This window comes from Sprattus sprattus (genome assembly GCF_963457725.1).
Source record: "Sprattus sprattus genome assembly, chromosome: 10".
Lineage (NCBI taxonomy): Eukaryota > Metazoa > Chordata > Actinopteri > Clupeiformes > Clupeidae > Sprattus > Sprattus sprattus.
Window position 1 is genome coordinate 17,744,671 of NC_137908.1, and position 20,131 is coordinate 17,764,801.

At 41.3% G+C, this 20,131-nt stretch overlaps 2 protein-coding genes across 2 annotated transcripts in view; both read left to right on the forward strand.

Moving 5' to 3' along the window:
* The window catches only part of LOC308371234 (calglandulin-like), a gene marked incomplete at both ends in the record, with an annotated part of 14,185 nt that extends 6,789 nt beyond the window's left edge, over positions 1–7,396 (forward strand). The window contains 4 exons of the mRNA XM_080846080.1: positions 5,671–5,845; positions 6,709–6,853; positions 7,098–7,198; positions 7,353–7,396. Of these exons, the coding sequence (XP_080702206.1) occupies positions 5,671–5,845; positions 6,709–6,853; positions 7,098–7,198; positions 7,353–7,396 (465 nt within the window). The remainder of the gene's footprint in view (positions 1–5,670; positions 5,846–6,708; positions 6,854–7,097; positions 7,199–7,352) is intronic.
* A 1,425-nt stretch (positions 7,397–8,821) lies between these two features.
* On the forward strand, positions 8,822–16,259 carry cUnh3orf18 (chromosome Un C3orf18 homolog). The gene is made up of 5 exons (XM_080845865.1): positions 8,822–9,139; positions 12,635–13,234; positions 13,794–13,819; positions 13,988–14,114; positions 15,091–16,259. The coding sequence occupies exons 2-5, from the start codon at positions 12,926–12,928 to the stop codon at positions 15,169–15,171; spliced, it is 543 nt and encodes a 180-aa protein (XP_080701991.1). The 5' UTR covers positions 8,822–9,139; positions 12,635–12,925; the 3' UTR covers positions 15,172–16,259.
* The last annotated feature ends 3,872 nt before the right edge of the window (positions 16,260–20,131 follow it).

Below are 20,131 nucleotides of genomic sequence, written 5' to 3' on the forward strand. Positions count from 1 at the left end.
ATTATACTGTATTTTTTCACTTCTGGTTAGATGCTACCTGCATTTCATTTGTTTTGTACCTGTACTCCGCACAATGGCAATACAGTTTGAGTTAATCTAGTCGTATTTCTCACTCTTGTTTCAGGGGTCTTAGAAAACATTGTCTTAGTGTTGCAGATGGCTATGTCTACTTGCCAAAGGGGGGCAGCAGCCAACTATCCATCCAACTCCAAATGTGAGTCTCTGGATTAAAAGTCATGCACCCTAACTGCCTCACCACAGCATCAGGCTCATTGGTAAGCAGGTCAGGTCTGTCACACTGACCTCTGGTTGTATGTCCTTGCATTTCCCATGCCTGTGTAGATTTTCTTGTGTTCATCCCTCAAACTGCACTTCACCCATTCCTGAGAGCCTCCTGTGAGGTGAGGAGACAAACCAGGCATTTATTGCGAAGGTGAGGATGAAGGCAGTGATGATGTAGCCTAAAGGTGGAACATCTCAGCCAGTGGCATGTGTTTATACCACACATAAAATATCCTCTGTTGTGCTATGTATGTGATGGAAGATGTTGGCCTGCCACGTCAAATCTGGTGATGCCCATGCAGGGAGTTAAGTGACTGCACAGTCATTAATGTTGAAGGGGTGTGGGAAGGTCATGTTTCTACTGAAATCCATAAACATCTGTAGTTTTTTTTTAACACTAATGCGCTAGTTGTACAGCTTCTTCTCTGTAAGCACACATGTTCCTATCCAACTAGGTATCATTCAGCTTCAGGATTAAAGGCACAGTCCTTGATTGTATTCCATTAAACGTATTCGTAAAATTCAGTAAAATTCTCCTCACGTTCTTCTGGCTTCGTCCTGTTTGCGATTAAAAAAAATCTTGTGTCCGTGCACAGTACTGGCTCTTTGAATGAGAAACAATCAAAGCGGCTCTGACTCACCTATACTCTTTTCCAGCCAATCAACATGTTGCCTCAGGAGCATGGAAGGGAAGAGTATTACTTGATTTGCTATTGAGCTGAAATATCAACAACCTTTCGGCAGAATTCCCCCTTTAAGCTTGTGGTGAATGAAGCTGTCACCTCACCTGGCCTCAAATCTGGATCTCTGGGGCAATAACTCTGCACACTAACCACCACACAAAAGAGCCAGGCTCGTTTATATGACAGTCACAGCACATACTCAAGAAAAGTGATGGTAATCTCCCTTGTGGAGCACATCCTTGTTTCCTCCACTCATGCATCCATCTCTTACACTGTATTCTCCCATCCTAGGATGCCCACACTCTAGTGCTCCCCTATTCCACATGGTTTCACATATCCTGCTGTTACATATACAAACTGGTGCTCCCAGTGGCCTCACAGAAAAGTAATCCCACTTGTGACACCTTTAGCCTCATGTGACAGTGCATTAAAGTGTGCTGTGCACATTTCTATAGCATAAAACATTATTTGTGAAAAGATCCTTGATGGGAAAACTTAGCACATGGTCTTGAGGTGGTGTACACTTTATATTTGGGATTTGCAGATTGAAGAACTGATGGCGATGCAAGCAGGCTAAACAATCGTATCATTGCAGTCAGGAATTCCTGCACTCATATTGTTAATCTATTTGACCTATTTTCCTATTTACAAGACTTTGAGGTATATTTAACAGTGGCGAGGCTAATATTAAAATGTGTTATAAAATAAAATAAATATAATTGTATAGGTCGGAAAGTAATGCGTAGCTTTGGTTGTGTTTGATAACTCTGATGAAAAACCTCCATACACAAATTGTGGGAATATGTGAACATATGACACTAGGGTTGCACTCAAATATTGATACATTTGGCATGTGGTGAGGGGTGAGAGCAGGCACCTCACCTGGCCTGAAACCCAACCATACCAAAGAGACTGGTTTGTATGGCAGTCAGAGGACATGCTCCACCTAGTATGGTTCTCCATCACAAGGTTAGAGATGCATTTTTGGTGTTACAACCTGCTGCGCCCCTGCAGACTGTGTAGTGGCCATGCACCGTTGTCATCTGCCTCCAAATGTTTATGTTGCGGTCACAAGCTGGCCGTAATAATAGGATAGGGTCATGGGGTGTGATCTTGCAGAGTCAAGAGTCAGACACGTCTCATTGTCATGAATATTCAAGTCAGGCCTCTCCTCATTAGGGAGTCCCAAAGACATCTTTACAGTTTTTTTTTTGTGGCCCAATTGGACTTAATGCAGATACGGTATATATGGTGGGAATCATGGGCTGTCAACATATATCTACAAAGCCTCATTATTGAATTGATGAATCAGTTTCTGTTGATAAAAATCCCTGTTTCATTTAAAACAACAGTAAGAAGTTTTGCTCTAAAACTAGCGAGCTAACTACCTAAAAGGTATGCAAAACCTTGTAAACACCACCAGCAGCCCAGCTGCCACTGATAAAAGCTTGAGAGAAAGCTAACTGGTGTCTTTTGCCGATGTACAGTAGTTGGCGATGTGATTGCCTAAGGCTGTGAAAGCTTTTCTCACATTTTCGCAAGGTGCTTCATCCCAGACCACAGAACTACAGTGCATGGCCTGGGCAACTAGTGGGAACTACAAGTGGCTTATCTGTCCTTCACACCATATACCAACTCCATTGTGAGCCACTTCTCTAGGGTAAGGGTAAGGGTTAGGGTTAGGGTAAGGGATACTCCTCCACCATCACGCTAAGCACTGGCTCTCCACAAGGCTGGGTTGTAAGCCCACTACTGTACTCCTTCTACACTCATGACTGTACTCCGACCCATCCAGCCAACACCATCATTACATTTGCTGATGACACCACCGTGATCGGACTCATACCAGGAGACGACAAATCAAGGTATATGAAGTACAGAAACTGACAGTGTGGTGCTCAGACAACAATCTGCCAAAAAAACGAAATAATTCATTCTGGACAACAGAAGGCAAAGTGCAGATCCGGCCCCACTCCACATCAACGGGGATTGTGTGGACAAGGTCCACACCTTCAAGTTCCTATGGGTGTATTTAACAGATGACCCTTCTTGGTCTGCCAACACCTCGGTGACAGTCAAAAAGGCACAGCAGCGACTACAATTCCCGAGAGTACTCAGGAAAAACAGTGTAATCTGATGGTGGCCTTCGGCCGCACCACTATAAGTGAACTGACCTATGCATCTCGGTGTGGTCCTCCAGTTGCACTGCAGCAGACAAGAGAGCCCTCCAAAGGGTTGTCAACACAGCCCAAAAATCACTGGCTGCTTACTGCCCTCCCTGGAATCCATTTCCCACTCCCACTACCTTAGCAGGGCCAATAACATCTTGAAAGACTCCTCTCACCCAGGCCACCACCTGTTTACTGTTCTGCCCTCAGGCAGACGGTACAGGTCCTTTAGAGCAAGGACCATGCGTCTAACCAACAGTTTTTTCCCGACGGCCATCAGAACACTAAGTACAGACATGCACTAAACATAGAATTTCATTGTGCAATATAGATACACTAATCACTTAGTGATTACACATGTGTCTAAACAAAACTGTTTCTGTATTTATTGTAAAACACCTCAGGGAAGTAGGCTACTATTTCTGTATGTATTGTTCCTCAGGGAAGTACTTAAATCTATACCACGGCACTTTGTTGAACTCTTAATATATATACAGTATATATATATATATATATATATTTAAGCTATTCATACTGTTGTGTTTTTAGATAGTTGTAATATTGTTGTATTATACTGTATGTTGTTGTTGCGTTACACGTTGTCCATCCAACAGGAGCAGCACACAAATTTCGATGTATCCAAATACAATGACAATAATGGCTTTTCTATCCTATTCTATTTATGTTCTCTGAAGTCATGTCCAAACAAGTGTCCTGACCTTTTAAATGTTATGAATGTTAAGGGGCAAAACTGTGAAAAGGTACCACGAGAAAAATGTCTTGAAGTTGAAAAATCACAGACCCTTTTACTCCATTTTAACACCAACTGCAGCACAGAACAGATAGTCATTCACTTTACAAAATCTGTTAATTGTGCAAAATGGTCATTCATAACTGTAAAAGGTAAGGTAAAAGGGAAAGGTTACTGCAGGATCTTGGTTTTCAACGTGTTTCTGCCATTTCCTCTTCTACCGTTAAATATTTTCTTCCCATCAAACATGAGTAGAAAGTATTTAATAGCCATTTGTTGCGATGAAATAGCAATCTCCAGCATTGGTTTTACAAGACATAGATAGATAGATAGATAGATAGATAGATATATAGATAGAAAGATAGATAGATAGATAGATAGATAGATAGATAGATAGATAGATAGATAGATAGATAGATATATAGATAGAAAGATAGATAGATAGATAGATAGATAGATAGATAGATAGATAGGGAGGGAAATTTAGGACGTCTAGTAGCTTACAACTCACAAATAGTGACAAAACATACATACACACAAATAGTAATGACTGAGACATACTAAACAATAATGTTTAGGCTAAGTTGCAAAAGGCATGGCATTGGCTTGATAAGACCACGTTCAGTGGTGTCATATTTCCAGCATCCCTGATGGGAAACTCAATGTGATGGTCGAAATAAGCCCAAGTCCAAAGAGTGCCCTTATTTGGCATTCAGTAAGGAAGCCTCTCACTTGGGAGTCCACAACACCTGCTGGACACGCCTTACCCATCAGCCAAGAACAAGTCCCCAGATCCCAGAGTTGTTACATATCACAATCTTAAAGTCAGAGCACTGTTTCAGATTTACTACATGTACAAATATATTATATAGACTCATTTGATACAGTTTTGTTGTAATGTTTTGTTATTGTTTTCGGTTGGTCACATGACCTTTGGGGTTAGATTTGGGTAAGGGTATAATTCTTAACAATTACTAAAATATTTATATAATTTTAAGTGATTGTAATGTTCTCTACACTGGACCTCTTTACAGTGAATGTTTAGCGTGTAGTTATATTTCTCTCCACCCAAAGCCAGATATATTGGGGGACATTGCAGCTATATGCCTTAAAAGGGCTAGACAGGTTTAAATCCTGTGGGATCTCTTACATAGCCTCCCAACAAATCTTAAGACAGATTTGGTCTGCAACTTCAGTCACAAATTCCAGGCTCAGTGGAGGACTCCTCGTGTTCAGAATGGTAAGTTTAAATCCATACATTATTTAGCATTGCATGTGAGACTTAGACCAATAGTAGGCTTTTGAAAGGCATGACTCAAGTTTGTGTTCACATAAAAAAATATCATCACATTATTATAGTTTCTCATAGTGGAGCTTCACATGAGTGTTAAGCAGTGGTGTAGTCCAGGGTATACGCAGGTATACAGAGTATACCCACTTATTTTTCAGTCAGCATTCCGTATACCCACTTCTCGAAACAGGACGTTTATCCTGTGTTGTATGGGCTGCTTTAAAATAAATGAGAGTATACCCACTTCTCCAGGGACCGCTACACCACTGGCGTTAAGAGTTAACACATATTCCAGTGACGTATGGATGGTTATTCAGTTATACAGTTATACATATATTATTCATTTGTTCGCTAATTTGTCTGTTTTAGTTCATATTCTTCTTTATAGCTAACTAAATTCAATAAGAGTATCACATTTAACTAATGTTTGTGTAAATTAGGAACGATTGCATTTCAAAGCCTGTTCTGTGTTACTTCTTTTCTTTAACCAAACAGGCAAACAAACTGACCCCAGAACAGATCACAGAGTATAAGGGAGTGTTTGAGATGTTTGATGAGGAGGGCAATGGAGATGTGAAGACACAGGAGCTGGAGAGGCTAATGAGTTTGATGGGCATCAACCCCACTAAGAGAGAGCTTGGCCAGATGGCTAAAGATGTGGATAAAGATGGTAAGGTTCTGATCTCGCCGACTCGCCCTAATGTACTTGTCAATCAATCAAATCAGTATATGTAATTGAGTTTGAGTATGAGTTTTTGTGTCTTATTTTACGCTGAATTCTATTTTTATGTAGATTTCGAAACCGGACCCACTTTGGTTCCCTTTATGAAAGTGGAACTGGGTGGTGACTTGCATTCTAGAACCCATTCAAATGCTGGCACATGTGAAACTCGTCTGTCAGCTCCTTAATGGGTTGTTTTCAAGCAGGCATGCAAACGGGCCCACTGCTGTTGTGGGTCACTCATGGGACATCTGGTTGAAAACTGGTAGAGTGAATGCTTAGCCAGGTGAATGTACCAGAAGTAACTTGTAGAAAGGAATGCAGAAGAATTTCTGAGATGAGGAAATAGCCAGTAGCGAGCTGCCAGTAAGGATCGGAGTAGCACCCAGACTGTTGTTACACAACACTTTTTTTGCCTGGAAGGACTTGTCAGACAGGAAGACTAAAGCACAAAGTGAAGTGGCAAAAAGTATTTTTTTTTCTATTACCTATAGTGGACATTAAATACATTCTGAAGATATTAGAAGGATAATTTCAAGAATTCATGATTTTTATACTTTAGTAGGCTTTGATGTGTTAACACAGGCTAAATTAAAAAAAAAAACTAGTGAAAAGTGCTAAAATGAGAATCAGATATTTAATGACTAGTTATTGCTCTTTCATTTATTTTCTTTAAATGCTCATTTGAAGGATTTAAACGCAATATGTAGAACCAAAGGAAAAGAAAGCGTTCACTCAACCAATTTTGAACCCATCTCAAACCAATGGCATTGGCTTTACTGACCTCTGGTGTCACGTTTCTGCAAATGCAGGCAAAGGAGCTTTCAACTGCGACAGCTTCTTGGGATTGATGGCCTTATATCTCGAGAGGACAAAGAACCAGGATGCAGAGCTCCGGGCCGCCTTCAAAGTGTTTGACAAAGATGCCAAAGGCTATATTGACTGGAACACACTAAAGTATGTTAATTGTTTAAACTATTTTGTCAAAATGTTATTTGTTTATAGAAAAATATACACTATAGAGCACAGATCAGAATAGCACAGACACGGAGCAAAATACCTGACTGACTAAACTATGTTTGCACAGATCTACCAAACTTTGTGAGGTGCAATGATCTTATCAGAGTTTCGTGGGAGTTCTAGGGTCTCAAGTTCTTCTGGAAGTTTTATAAATCATAGGTGAATTCCTCTATGTTGTTAGGTATGTGCTGATGAATGCAGGAGAACCCCTAAATGAGCTAGAGGCTGAGCAGATGATGAAAGAGGCTGACAAAGACGGTGATGGAACCATTGATTACGAAGGTAACACTATCAATACTGATACAAAACCTTAATATGTTTTATGAAGTTAAGGTAGCCTTATTTTCTGGTTAAACAACAACTACTCCTAGCTACTAAATGGAAAATGTATTTGTACTTTTTTAAGTAAACCATGAATTGATGTTCATGTCCCCAGAGTTTGTGGCCATGATGACAGGAGACTCGTTCAAGATGAGTTAAATGTTATGAATGGGGAAGGAGCAATGTGTGGACTGGATAAGCCCTGTTTTGGACATCATTGAGTCAGAAAAAGAAAGAAGAAGAAGAGGAAAATGAACAGTGTAAAAATGTTTACAGTTAAAATGGGATACCAGATATGTTCAAAGATGCTCAAAAGTGTTCTTGTTGAATAAATTGTATATTATCTTTAGCTTCATTATGTTAATGTCCTGCATTGTCTTGTCTGCATTATTCCCCAAATAGCTGTCATCCTCAGTAATAATATACAAAAGAGAAGAATTACTGAATAAACCACCGCGATTAGGGCTCTAGTGATTATGGAGAAGGAAATGGTAATTTTAAACCAGATATTGTTGTCTTCTCCAAATGCTTATTGTCCAGCACAATATGCCATCCATCTCACCATTTCACAGGGAAAACAGAAACTCTGTGTGTGTGTTTGTGTGTGTGTGTGTGTGTGTGTGTGTGTGTGTGTGTGTGTGTGTGTGTGTGTGTGTGTGTGTGTGTGTGTGTGTGTGTGTGTGTGAAAGAGAGAGGGAGACAGAGAGGGGGAAAGAGGGGGAGAGAGTGAAAGAGAGATGGAGAGAAAGAGAGAGAGAGAGAAGCGAGAGAGAGAGAGAGAGAGAGAGAGAGAGAGAGAGAGAGAGAGAGAGAGAGAGAGAGAGAGGGGGGGGGGGGGGGGTTCAAGGTTGTGATAGTTCTAGGGTCAGTGCTTAAGTCAGGATCAATGAGGATTCTGTTTTGCCTGCCAGGTTTTAATCGAATACTACCCAGGCTTTAACAAACATTTTCTTCGAAAGATTGATTTTGAAAAACAATTTACATTTCTGTTCCAGGACCTCCCCTCAGAGAACAGCCCCCCCCCCCCCCCCCCCAGTTATTACAAATACCATAAGCTACAAAAGAGGATTTAAAAATATGAGTGGAAAAGGGCTTAAGAGAATTATACTTGCATAGTGCAAAGTCTGCCAAACACGTTGAAATGTATTTTAACATCAGTAAATCAACTTAGCCAATTATTCCTCTAACTTACTACAGTTACATTGCTTTTGTTTTTAAGAATATGGCCATCGTTTATTGTCCATCACAAAACAGATCACTCTAAGAACTGACTTTGTGTTATGAACACATTGAGTCACATTTGAGTGTCCTCATGTCAGATGTGAGAGGAAAGGGTTAATTTTTCCATTAGCCGCCTACCCGGATGCAGTCATGGCATCTGGTGTGCACAGCTATAAAATCCTGCTGACATCCCTGGTAAGACAGATGGACAGCTCCAGAAGCCAACCAGAGTGTCAGATTACATCCCAGCTGGCCAATGGCAGAGCTGCGGTCGTCCCTAGTGGCTGACACTCTGGGAGCTCAGCCTCTATGTGTGTGTGTAGCATCCCTGAAGCTGCCTGCGCTGTCTGACCTGCAAGAAGCAGGAGGAAAACAATGGGATATAAAAGGAAAGAGGGGGAGAGCGTGGCCATGAGTGCGTGAGTGAATAGGACAGCCAGAGGCGCATCCTTCCCCCGCAACTGCTGCCCCAGTGGAAATGGATTTTGCTCTTAAAAGATTTACAACCCTTCAGCAATAGATCCTCCTCCTCAGGATCTAGAAGAAAGGAGGAGAAAGAGGAGTGAAAGGACAGTGCAAAAGAGAGAGACAGAGGTTCTCTCTTTTCTTACAGGACGCTCTTCATCTCTCTATCCTGAGGCTCCGGCTATCAGCTGTGCATGTGTTTTCCTTCCAAATAAGGTAAGCACCTCCATCATTAATCTAGAAGGTCAGGAGGGGTAATCCAGTGACGCTAGAGGGAATGTATGTCGGCCAGTGCTGTAGCAATGTGACAGTCTTTTGAAAGGACTCTGGTCAAAATAACACTGTGATGTGATGGAGGAGGCAGTGGGGCATTATTTTTGTCTGTCCTGTGAAATTTGTGTGAACGTCTTTGTGCATTGCTGGTGCCTCATTGGATGAGAATGGAGGCTCAGATGGGTTCGAGCTGTTTGATTGGCTGGGATATTCACATGTTCCTCATTAGGGCTAGCAGACTGTGAGTACACACTCCAGGCAGCGCTGTGGTCTCTGGCTTATTCCTGTCGACTAAATAAGTGTCAGAGCTTGTCGTTACATAAGAGGATTTCTCCCACAGCTATCCACAAACACACAGATCAAAGATATAACTGACCTCAGTGTGACGTGCACTTCAGACATTAGAAAGTAATCAGGAAATGGAAATAGCTGCATAGGAAAAAGACATACCTTAAAGATGTGATTTGCAGACCATAAGAATGTATTAAACTTATGATGTTATTACTATGGAATAATGAAAAAAGATAATGTTTCCCAATACAATTGTACACTCCATGCATATTTTTTTTTCCAGTATATCCCGATACATTTACTTTATTACTAAATTATATATTTTTCTTTAGTGGCAACTCAACTTACATCTACAAAGACCTATAAAAACACTGCCTTGAGTGCTTTCCCTAGAGATGTGTTTATTCATTCATTTAATTCATGTTGGAAAAACGTACATCCTCACTGATCACTATAATGATTTACTAAATATTCAGTATATATTATTCATGTATAGAATCCTTCTGACAAGCAACTAGGTGGTGTTTGGAAACAACACATGGACAGGACCCTTTTGAAGACCCCTGCCTCTATGAGAGGTGGATAGGTTAGGTGATACACACCATTTGCAAACCTTTTGTTTTGACTGCACATTTGAGAGATAAAGAGGATTGTGGGAGCAACTGAACCATGTCATTTAAGGACAACTCAACTGGACATGTTTTCTGCTCTGTTGCAGCTCACAGAGTCACACAATGAGCCAAAAACATCCGCCATTATCTCCCATTTCACACAATACACAACATAAGTTGTGTGGGTTTAATACTCTTTTGCCGGTGAGTTGTGGTAACTTCAGAACAGTCACAAGGTGGTTTGTTAGGTGCATAGCCTCTCAGTAGTGGAGCAGTCCTCTGCCTCTGGTCCGTGGAGACCCAGTTTGGTTCAGCAGTCATGGGAAGGTGAATCCAAATGCCTGACCCCAAAGATTGTTTGTTGTTATTTGTGTAGTGGCTGCAGCATCTCTATGCAGGGCCATTTGCTCCCGTTTTAATTGGAGCTAAACTGAGGCCAGATTTAACCATGGCATTTGAATTTGAAGTCGGAAGATACTTTTATGTGTATGTAACTTGAGTCCCACCACCAGGGCAAGTCAAAGGCCCACAGGGACTTGACATGTGTTGATGGAGAGACAGTGGTTCAAGAGATGATGATTATTCATTCTCTGGTCTGTTCTGGTTTTTTATTCCCCTTTTGTTTTCTGGCTATGACCCTGACAGGAAAATTGTCAAGGGATTGGTGTTGCTAGATGCTATACTTAAATACTTTCCTTAAGTAAAACCTAAGCAGTCATTAACTTAGCAAGTTATTGACCATATGTTATGTTCTTTTTATTATTATTAATGTATAAGATGTGACAATGAATCATCACATAAGTAGTTTTTTAGCTAATCCTGAATAAATATTGTGAAACGTGAAAAATTAATGAACATTTCAAAACATCGACATCAAGGACAACAAGTACTAGGCTCTTCAAATTCTTTCTGAAAACTCATTACATTTGTTGTCCTAAAGATGGAGCCAAATTGCTGGGCCATTGCATTGCTTACATGTAAACACAACCTGGGCTGCATGTCCTTAAATGTTGTTTAGAAACTACCATTGGGAAATGACAACAAGACTATCATTTTGAACAATCTCTTTTTAATGTCTAAACCATTTCTAGTAATCCAGCTGATTTGAAAAAAGTGTTCAGTTCATTGAATTTCAGTTCATTCTGTGCATCCTTATTTTTCAGGCTTCATAACATATTTCTTTACATTTCTTTACATTTCTTAAAATGAATCCAAAAGCTGAATAGATACAACTTGAAACTTTTTAAGACACAGAGGGCTCTTCAGGAGTTATATCATTTTTATTTAGAATAGCCACATTTATATATTGTACCTTTAAATATTTTGAGACAAATATAAACTACAAATGTATATGCCTTACTGACATAGTCATTTGGCTGCTAATGTTAAGATTTTACTTTCTCAATTCTCATCACCTGAGGCCAGGAAAGTGGTATGACCCTTGACATGCTAATATTTACATTTATATACCTAATAGTATTCCTTCTGTGCCAGACACTACACATCCAATTCCTTACATCTAGCTTCACAGTCACCTCTAGGCAGGTGTGCTTACTTTTCATGTGTATGTATCACACGCGTTATCCGTGTTCTCCTTCTTGAACGCCCCTTCAATACGTGGGCCGGCTTTTCTGGGTATTGCTTTTCCCCGGTACAGTATTTGCCAGGCAGTGCCATTCTGTTCTTGCGTCACCATGTGACCACATCCTGCCCACAACACTCGCTACTGCCCATGGCAGGGAGGGGCCGCTGGCACCGTAAACGGCACACCGAGCCGCTTTAGAGCCATCTCTGCCTCTCTGGCTCACTTTCACTCCTCAAAGTAAATGTACAAACATATATGTACACACTTACCTCAAGCATATGGTGTGTGTCGCAACAACAACCCCTGCTATTGCTAAATCTCTTTGAGACCACGATTCTCAAGAAAGTACACCTAAGCATAAACTGTTCTGAGAACACTTTGACATCTTCACATGTTGAGAAACAGTTGGCAAAATCTGAGCTGATGTCAGCTGGAACTCAAAGATATGAATGAAGTTCTCTTTAATTGTAGAGTGTGTTGACACAAGCAAACCACACGTGCATGAATGACTTGGTTCCATTTGACCTGCCGATGTCGGTTTGAACCAGTGTGACTGCAATCCTCCCAGTGTGGTTAAACTCACCAGACTTCCTCCTGTCTAAGACCCCACACACATTCAAACCAACATCCTAACGGTTCTCAACTGGAAGTAAGGGGGCCTTTTAGTGGTTTGCTCATTGGACATTCAGTGACACACACTCTTACTCACACTTGTATGCATTTACTGCACACACACACACACACACACACACACAAACACACACACACACACACACACACACACACACACACACACACACACACACACACACATTGCGAGAGAAAGAGAGAGAGAGATCAAGCTGTAATTATCTGTCATGTTCCAATCAGATGTCTTTCAATGATAAATGTACCATAATGATGATAATGATATCCTGAGTGATGATGTGAAACACGGGCCCCTATTCGCAGGTCTATATTTACCCTGGGCTCTGGGCCATGTCTCCTGAGTCTCCGCCGGAAGCAGCATCCTGGGAGCAGCCGAGCCGTGGCCCTGCGCCACTCGAGGCGCGGGACTGAGGCGCAGATTGGAGACGCAGCACTGAGATAAAGCGCCCCAACTCCAGTGCCACCCCCACACAGCACCCGATTGCTCATCTGCCTGTCTGCAGCGCTTCCTTCCCTCCTTCCCTCCCTCCCTCCCTTCCTCTCTCCCTTTCTCTGTCTCTTGCGCTCTCATCTCATCTCTTTGTACATCTCACCATGGCGACAACTACAGCTATAGGACCTGACCTCCTCCTGACCCCCACCCCCAACCCCACACTACTGCTCCTCTCCACAGTGCCCGGCTCCCCCACCTACCCTCCCATGAGCACCGCAGGGCTTACGACAGCCGCGGAGAACATCTCGACCGCTGCCACACCGACTGTCCCTCTGACCACCTCGCTGGCCAGCAACCAAACAGCCTTCAATGGCACCGAGCTGCCCCAGGTGGCAGAGCAGGCGGCCGGTATGGGCATGGTGCTCGTGCCCTTCGGCATCATCACTGTCCTCGCCCTCCTGATCATCGTGGTGAGTCGAGCCTTTTTCTGACTGTTCCACCCAAAACTCCTTCTGCTAGTATCCATTGCATTAAACACCATGTTTGTGAATCAGTATGTGCCTCCTCCTAGGCGCACGGAATGAACAGACCCCCTCTCATAGTTGGTACTAATGTCAACACACACACCTCAACACATTGAAAAAGATCTCCGCTGCCACTATCCATAGACTTTTTTGAGCAGTGCAAAACAGGTTACCTACATTTTGTTTTATCCCAAAAACATATAACCAGTCACATGCTTGAGAATGTCCAGTCAAAGAAAGCAAGCAAATCCCAAGCTGAGCTAGCCATCTGGCATAACAGTATAGGTTCGTGGCAAACTGTCTATGAATGTGATTTGCTTAAAAAACAAGGCGGCAGTCAACTACTGAAAAAGTTTGAGTTTGAGGTTGGATGCCACACAAAATGAGCACAGGTGCCAATTTCTCAATTGTTTTGTTTTTCCTACATAGTGTCAGGGTCGGTATCTCTTATTGTTTGGGCTGCCAGCTAATGATGCTAATTTGACTGTTGATGTCTGTCCCACAGCTGCTATACGTAAGGAAACGAAAAAGGTAAAAGCAAGTCTGCACACATTTACCATCAGATTCTCAGATTGAATGTTAGGATAATGAGTCCTGTCTTTTAAAAGTGACATTAAGAGGCAGTTCTGCACTTCAGTGCATCACCACAGATTAATGTTACGTCATTAAACCCATGACCTCTGACCCCACTCCTGGCAGGCTGGAGAAGCTGCGACACCAGCTCATGCCTATGTATAACTTTGACCCCGGCGAGGAGCAGGATGACCTGGAGCAGGAGCTGCTGGACCATGGGCGGGATGGCAGTCCAGCTGGACCCAACGCCAAGGTGAGCAGCCCGGCCCAGGTAGCACCAGCTCCAGCATCTCACACACACAACAGGAGCATGTTTGTGTATCAGGACATCAGTCCTGGATTAGGATACACATTAGGATTAGGAAAATGTAGTTTTTATGACACAGTAAGAGCATGTTAATGCTTTAGTTTGCTGCCATTTGTAATCATTGCTTGTGACAGAGTCTGTTTTTATCACATGACTTTGAGTGTTGTGGACCCAGTCGATTTTTTTTTTATTATTAAAAGCCATATCTGTTGCTTTTTTGTTTTCTTTCTTTGCATGGCCTTTAAGTTATGACACATGACTGGTGAAATGGAGATAGTAACATATGGTAAAGTATACCCAGTGGTGTCGTTGCTTTGTGTCTCCATCACTCTTGTGATCCTTTGTGGGCTTTTTCATACACATCCATGTTTATTAATAGAGCTGAAGTTCTCTCTGCAGATCAAACCATAGGAAACACGCTCAACATAACAGTCACAACCAGTCCTCTCTCTCTCTCTCTCTTTATTTCTCTTTCTAACTTCCCTTAACTTCACTCAAAAACTATAGCGCTTTTTCACAGTAACTTTTTTTCAAACCCACTTGATCCTCTCTCCTATTCTCGGTTGCACGGCTGCCAACTTCTCTGTCATGTTCGAATGAGAGCAGCTTTGCTTCCCCAACTTTGTCTGTTTGTCAACTTGTGTCTTAAGAACTTTACTGTTTAAAAGATGTGACTAAACACCATTTCAAACTGCCCCTTGACCATGTCCTTCACAGAATAAACTCCTATACACACTCTCCTTCATCTGTATTTATTCTCCTTCTGTTTCTATTGTTTCCCTCCCTTTCTTGTCTTCTGATCTTATCTCCTTCCTTCCCACTTTTTCCTCTCTTTTGGTCTTTTGTGTCCACTTCTAAAATATGAGGACTCAACACCAATGATTTTTCCTGTCAGTAATTTTGTCTCTCCCTCTCACCCCAGACTCTGACAACAAGCCAGGGCACCACGCAGAGGCCCAGTCGGCTGGTGTTCACCGACGTGGCTGATGCCATCAATGCATAGTGCACGTAGACCTGTCACACTGTGGAGAATGGTGAAAGGACTAAAGATATGAGAGGATGGACTGAAGGTTTTCAAGCATGGACCCCAGTTCCAGGTTTTGGTGGTGACTTTCGGCTGTCCTGATGGGAGATGGAAGATGGTTTGTTATCTGTGCTTGTCTGGACCACATACACAAAAAAAACCCTCTCGTCTTCCAGTTAAATATGGCTTTTCTGTTATGAACAGAGAATGATGTTGAGTTGAATTATGAATGATAAATGAGAATGATGTTCATTTGGTATGATATTTCAGGATTCATTTATATAACAAGCAATCATTGTCTGAGTGTTGTTTCCTGTTTATTATTGGAGCATTGCAGTGTATAGTAGTGTATGGGAGCATTGCACTATGTGACAACTTATTTGTGTGGCAACTCACTGCTGGATGGTTGGCATGTCAACAGCTTTGTTTTTTTGTATTTCCCTGTGGTCACTATCTTCCTATAAATAGGGCATAGATTTACGACTTGATGTCAATAACTCTGTAAAGAATTTAGAAACCTGCCGAAAAGTGAATTTATCATCCCAAAATATTTCCATGCATTATGCCAGTAGAGAAGTGTAGATGATGACCTTCAAGTGTCCCCCTTTTAAACTGGAGTAGCTGCACTTGGTGTCATGCACATGCCATGTAGGCTGGAGCTCCAGTGCTGGGCTTGGTAAGATGACTGGAATCAGAATGCTGAATTCTCAGGCCGACTTTCAAAACGAGCCTCAAGCTCTGAACTATGGCCCTGTAGCCGGGCAGATTGTGTGGACTGGATTGTTTTTTTACCGTTCTGTTGTTTGGTCACACTGCTGCATGCATTTTAGGATCTCATTGAATGTCCTGGGACCTTCAACAACAATAGTTGGCCAGGTGTGGAAAAGAAATGTGAATGATAGCAGGAGCGACAGAAAAGTGTTGGGTCACAGGAAGAGAGAGAAAGAAATAAAAAAGAATGAATTTCCTCTGTCCCTCCTGACTCACCTTTCCAAGGGAACCATTGTGAGAATCTAGTGTTTTAAATATACTTTTTTGACAAAGGGAATAAATACATGAAGAAATATTCTCTAAACTGTAAATGCAGTGTTTTTGTTATGACCTGCTTAACTCCTCCACTCTTTGTTAAATGTAGGAATCAAATGTTTGACATGGATCATCACCTTCTACATGGATCATTAACTTTAGAGGGCTGACAAAACAATCAGCAAAATTCCTAGCGATTTCATGACTAATAAATAAATAGATTTTAAATAGACTAAATTAGACATATTTTATTATAAATACATTTTATAATTCATTAGTCAACCAGCTAACAGCAGTGCTTTATTTCATCCTGGCCAAACGTGTTGAGTAATGTTTATCTTTGTATGTAATGACCAATTACCAATAATTACTTATTCCAATGATTATATTCAGTTAAATAGTAGGGAGTGCAACATTTTAAGACATTTAAAAAACATTCTCAACTCCAAAGGTAAAAATAAGGTTGTGCCTGCGAAATATAGGTCCAATTAATGACAAGCATAAGATACAAAACATAAGAAATGTATTTATTATTATATGAACAAACGAACAAACCAGACAAAACAAAACAATACAAACTCTTTCACTAAACTCTGTGAAAACTTTCTGATATTTTGTAGTTTGCTTTAGATATAAGGGGTTATGAGAGTATGTTGCTTTCTGAAAGATACTTAGACCAGAGGTTAAACTGTCTTTATTCATAACAAAGCCACATCATCTGCATACACAGTCGATTTTACTGGGGCCACTCCTGGTGATGCAGGAACATATACACCATAAGGCTGCTTCTGTAACGAAGCCAGGGGAGGCTCAGTGGTGTATATAAAAAGCCCCAGCGGGGTTATCACCTTATATACACTACTGAGAATATTCTGTTTTGAGAACTGGAAAATTAGTAGTCAAAGCAACGTTCATTCTTAGCATGCTATATACACACAGTCTGGTAAGAGATACAACACATCATCCAAATCCAAACCTTCAGTGTATTTAAGAAATAGCCCACCCTCTTAGAAAGTCTCATATTGATCTGTTGATCTCTTTTATTGAAAAGAGACAATCAGTTCAATCAGCAAAATAGAAGGTGCTCAAAATTTCAGCATACAATTAAAGACAATTTAGGTTATTGGAATGCAACATTTAATTAAAACTCATACATATAAAATATCAACACAAACAACATTACAACAACAAACAAGTATATGATAGGAAAACTCATGAAAAGTTTATTAGCAATGTATCCAAGAAACTTAAAAAATACAACAAAATACTGCCTTTGAGGTATAAAGAAAGACTATCTCCAATTTTCTCTTCTTCAGGTAAAAGCAAGGAAAACCAGGACAAACTAAACAGGACATAAACCTGAATTAACCTGAACAAAATACAACAATCTAGCATAAACTGAAAATGAACAGATGTGAACAAATATTCTAATTGAATAAAATGTTCTAGTAAACCTTTATAATTATAAAAGACTAAAAGTGATTTTTTTACCAGCAGAGAAAATGTTTGTTTGTCCTGAAAACAGAGCACCTGTATTTATATGCAACAAAAAGCTTTGGCTTTGAAGAAAATAAAGGCTGTTTGGTGAATGCGGGATGCTTTCTTGAAATGTCAAGGTATCATTCATGATTATTCACAGAAAGGGCCAACGTGTAATTGGCAGTAATTGGGGCTGGGGAGGGGCTGAAGGCGATCACATTGGTAACACAGGCTAAACAGAATCATCTCTCAGCGGACTTGCATTGTTCAAGGAGGTGATGTCTAAAGAGTAGGTCAAGTAGATCAGTTGTGCTGAAGGATTAAGGACTCAAAGTAACACTAGGGCCTTATACATGTGCCACTGAGATCAGATCAGTTTATCGTATCGTATTCGCGTGTAGGTGTGAAGATTTTCAAGGGAAACGGCTCTTGTCGTTACCTGTATACATGTGCAAAATGTAAAGCGGTTACATTGCCTCGGGCATGCGCAAAGACCACGGAGATGTGCTCCCACCTGGTTTGTTTACTAACAACATCAACGTGGATCCGCATCGGGCACAGGCAGTGTAGTGGCTTAAAGTTCCCTTCTTTCTATCAGCATATAGTTCTTAATATTTTCTTTGAATAACCACTCTCGGATGGAAAGAAAACGAGTCTACGCGTGGATGTGTTTCAACAACGGTAGAAAACTGTGTTTGCTCCGTCTTTTACTGGACTCATAATTATATGACAGTGGTATTAGTTACAGTTGAGACACCCGAAATAACTTGCATGCGCAGCAATCCTGAGACGTGATTTTTAGTTTGCACATGAATACTAACGTCTTCTTTGATCCCAGGAAATTTGAGCACATAACCCATCTCCCTTACGGAGATATTGGCGAAAGTTAACCTACTTCATTGCAAACGTCTAGTTTTTCAAACGTGTCTAGTTTTTGTGCAGTAGTGAATAGAGTCTCAGTCTACTACACCATACATAGCATATCATGTTTGTAGAAAATGATTAAGGTGCAACAAATGCCAATAAGCATATTTCAATTAAATGATTCACATTGCAAGCAAAATGGTGCGGCTGGAGCACAGGGAGGGACAACGGTGACGCAGTTTGGATGTAGCGACAAACATTTATGTTCTGTAACAAACAGTGTTAACCAGTATGTGAGTAACGTGGCTTTTATTAAAACATAGCGTGTGTAATGTGTAGCTATTTCATTCCGTTTATTAACCTTTCCGGCTGTCTGTATTACTAGCCAGCAGCAGACGTAACGGAAAGGGAGCATTTTACTCCCCGGCAATCTCTCTACAAACTTCCATACAGACGCGGGATCAGCAGAGGAAAATCTACTTTCCTTTTGGGAGAAACCAGGCCAGTCGTTCCCACGACTACAGCACCTTGCAAAACGAATTATATGCGTTCCAGCAACAGGTGCTGCGAGTGAGCGCTCCTTCAGTGCAGCAGGGCGCGTTATAGAAGCCAGGCGAGAGCGCCTGAATCCTGACACTGTAGATGCTATTTTATTCCTGCATAGTGCTAAGACAAATTCTAAATAGAACGAAGGTTAGGCATATCAGCAGAGGTATATTTTGGTTACATTAGGATGGCTACGTTTATAGCTTGCGTTTTGGGCGCACCACAATGCCAAGAAGTTTGTCGCGACTGTAATGGCATATTTCATTGTGGGGGTGATTGATAGTTTAAGGCTTACGAGACACGGTGTTTTCTGATGTTTTACTGTCCTCTCTGTCTCTATCACACACACACACACACACACACACACACACACACTAACGGAAGCAAAAAAGGTTTAAATTAAGTGACATCCCTCAAATGTCGCGTCTCCCGCAAACCTGCAAGCTATGAGTCAGCTGTCAGTATTGGAAGAAGCCTTAACGTCGAAGATGAAACTTCCTGGGTTATTTTGTTTCGTTAGGCTATTAGTTATATTTTAAAACAGCCAGTCATTGTAGCCTACCACTCATGGAATAAGGAATTTCAAAGAGATGATGGAGTGAACTTTCTAGCCTCCTGTCACCGTCTCCCCCAGTCACGCACGGCCTCCCCCATGACACATCGGCCTGATTTGACACGCCCTTTTGTAAGACGAATTAACGTGGTAAACCACCTCTCTCGAAAGGCTCAGACGATCGGCGGAAAAACTAACGGTTTACATCTAGACCCCTTATACATGAGGCAATTGTAACACGCTCGCGAGTTTCTATCGTGGTAGGCGCAATGTAACCGCTTTACATTGACGCATGTATAAGGGGCTACTCACTCTTAGTGTGAGGATGCTCTGAAACTTCAGAGGTATTGGGTTGTGCGGAGGCACTGAATACAGGGGTAAAAGCCAAATATCATCCATGTTTATCTGACAGAGAGATCTCATAATCAATAGGAAGTATGCAAATAGGACATGTAAAATAGTACACACTAT

What these genes read in the sequence shown, in the direction of transcription:
- cUnh3orf18 (XM_080845865.1), top strand. Translation starts at nt 12,926, where the DNA reads ATGGCGACAACTACAGCTATAGGACCTGACCTCCTCCTGACCCCCACC. An exon ending in TCGCCCTCCTGATCATCGTG is followed by an intron (nt 13,235 to 13,793) that starts GTGAGTCGAGCC and finishes TCTGTCCCACAG; the next exon opens with CTGCTATACGTAAGGAAACG. An exon ending in TACGTAAGGAAACGAAAAAG is followed by an intron (nt 13,820 to 13,987) that starts GTAAAAGCAAGT and finishes CACTCCTGGCAG; the next exon opens with GCTGGAGAAGCTGCGACACC.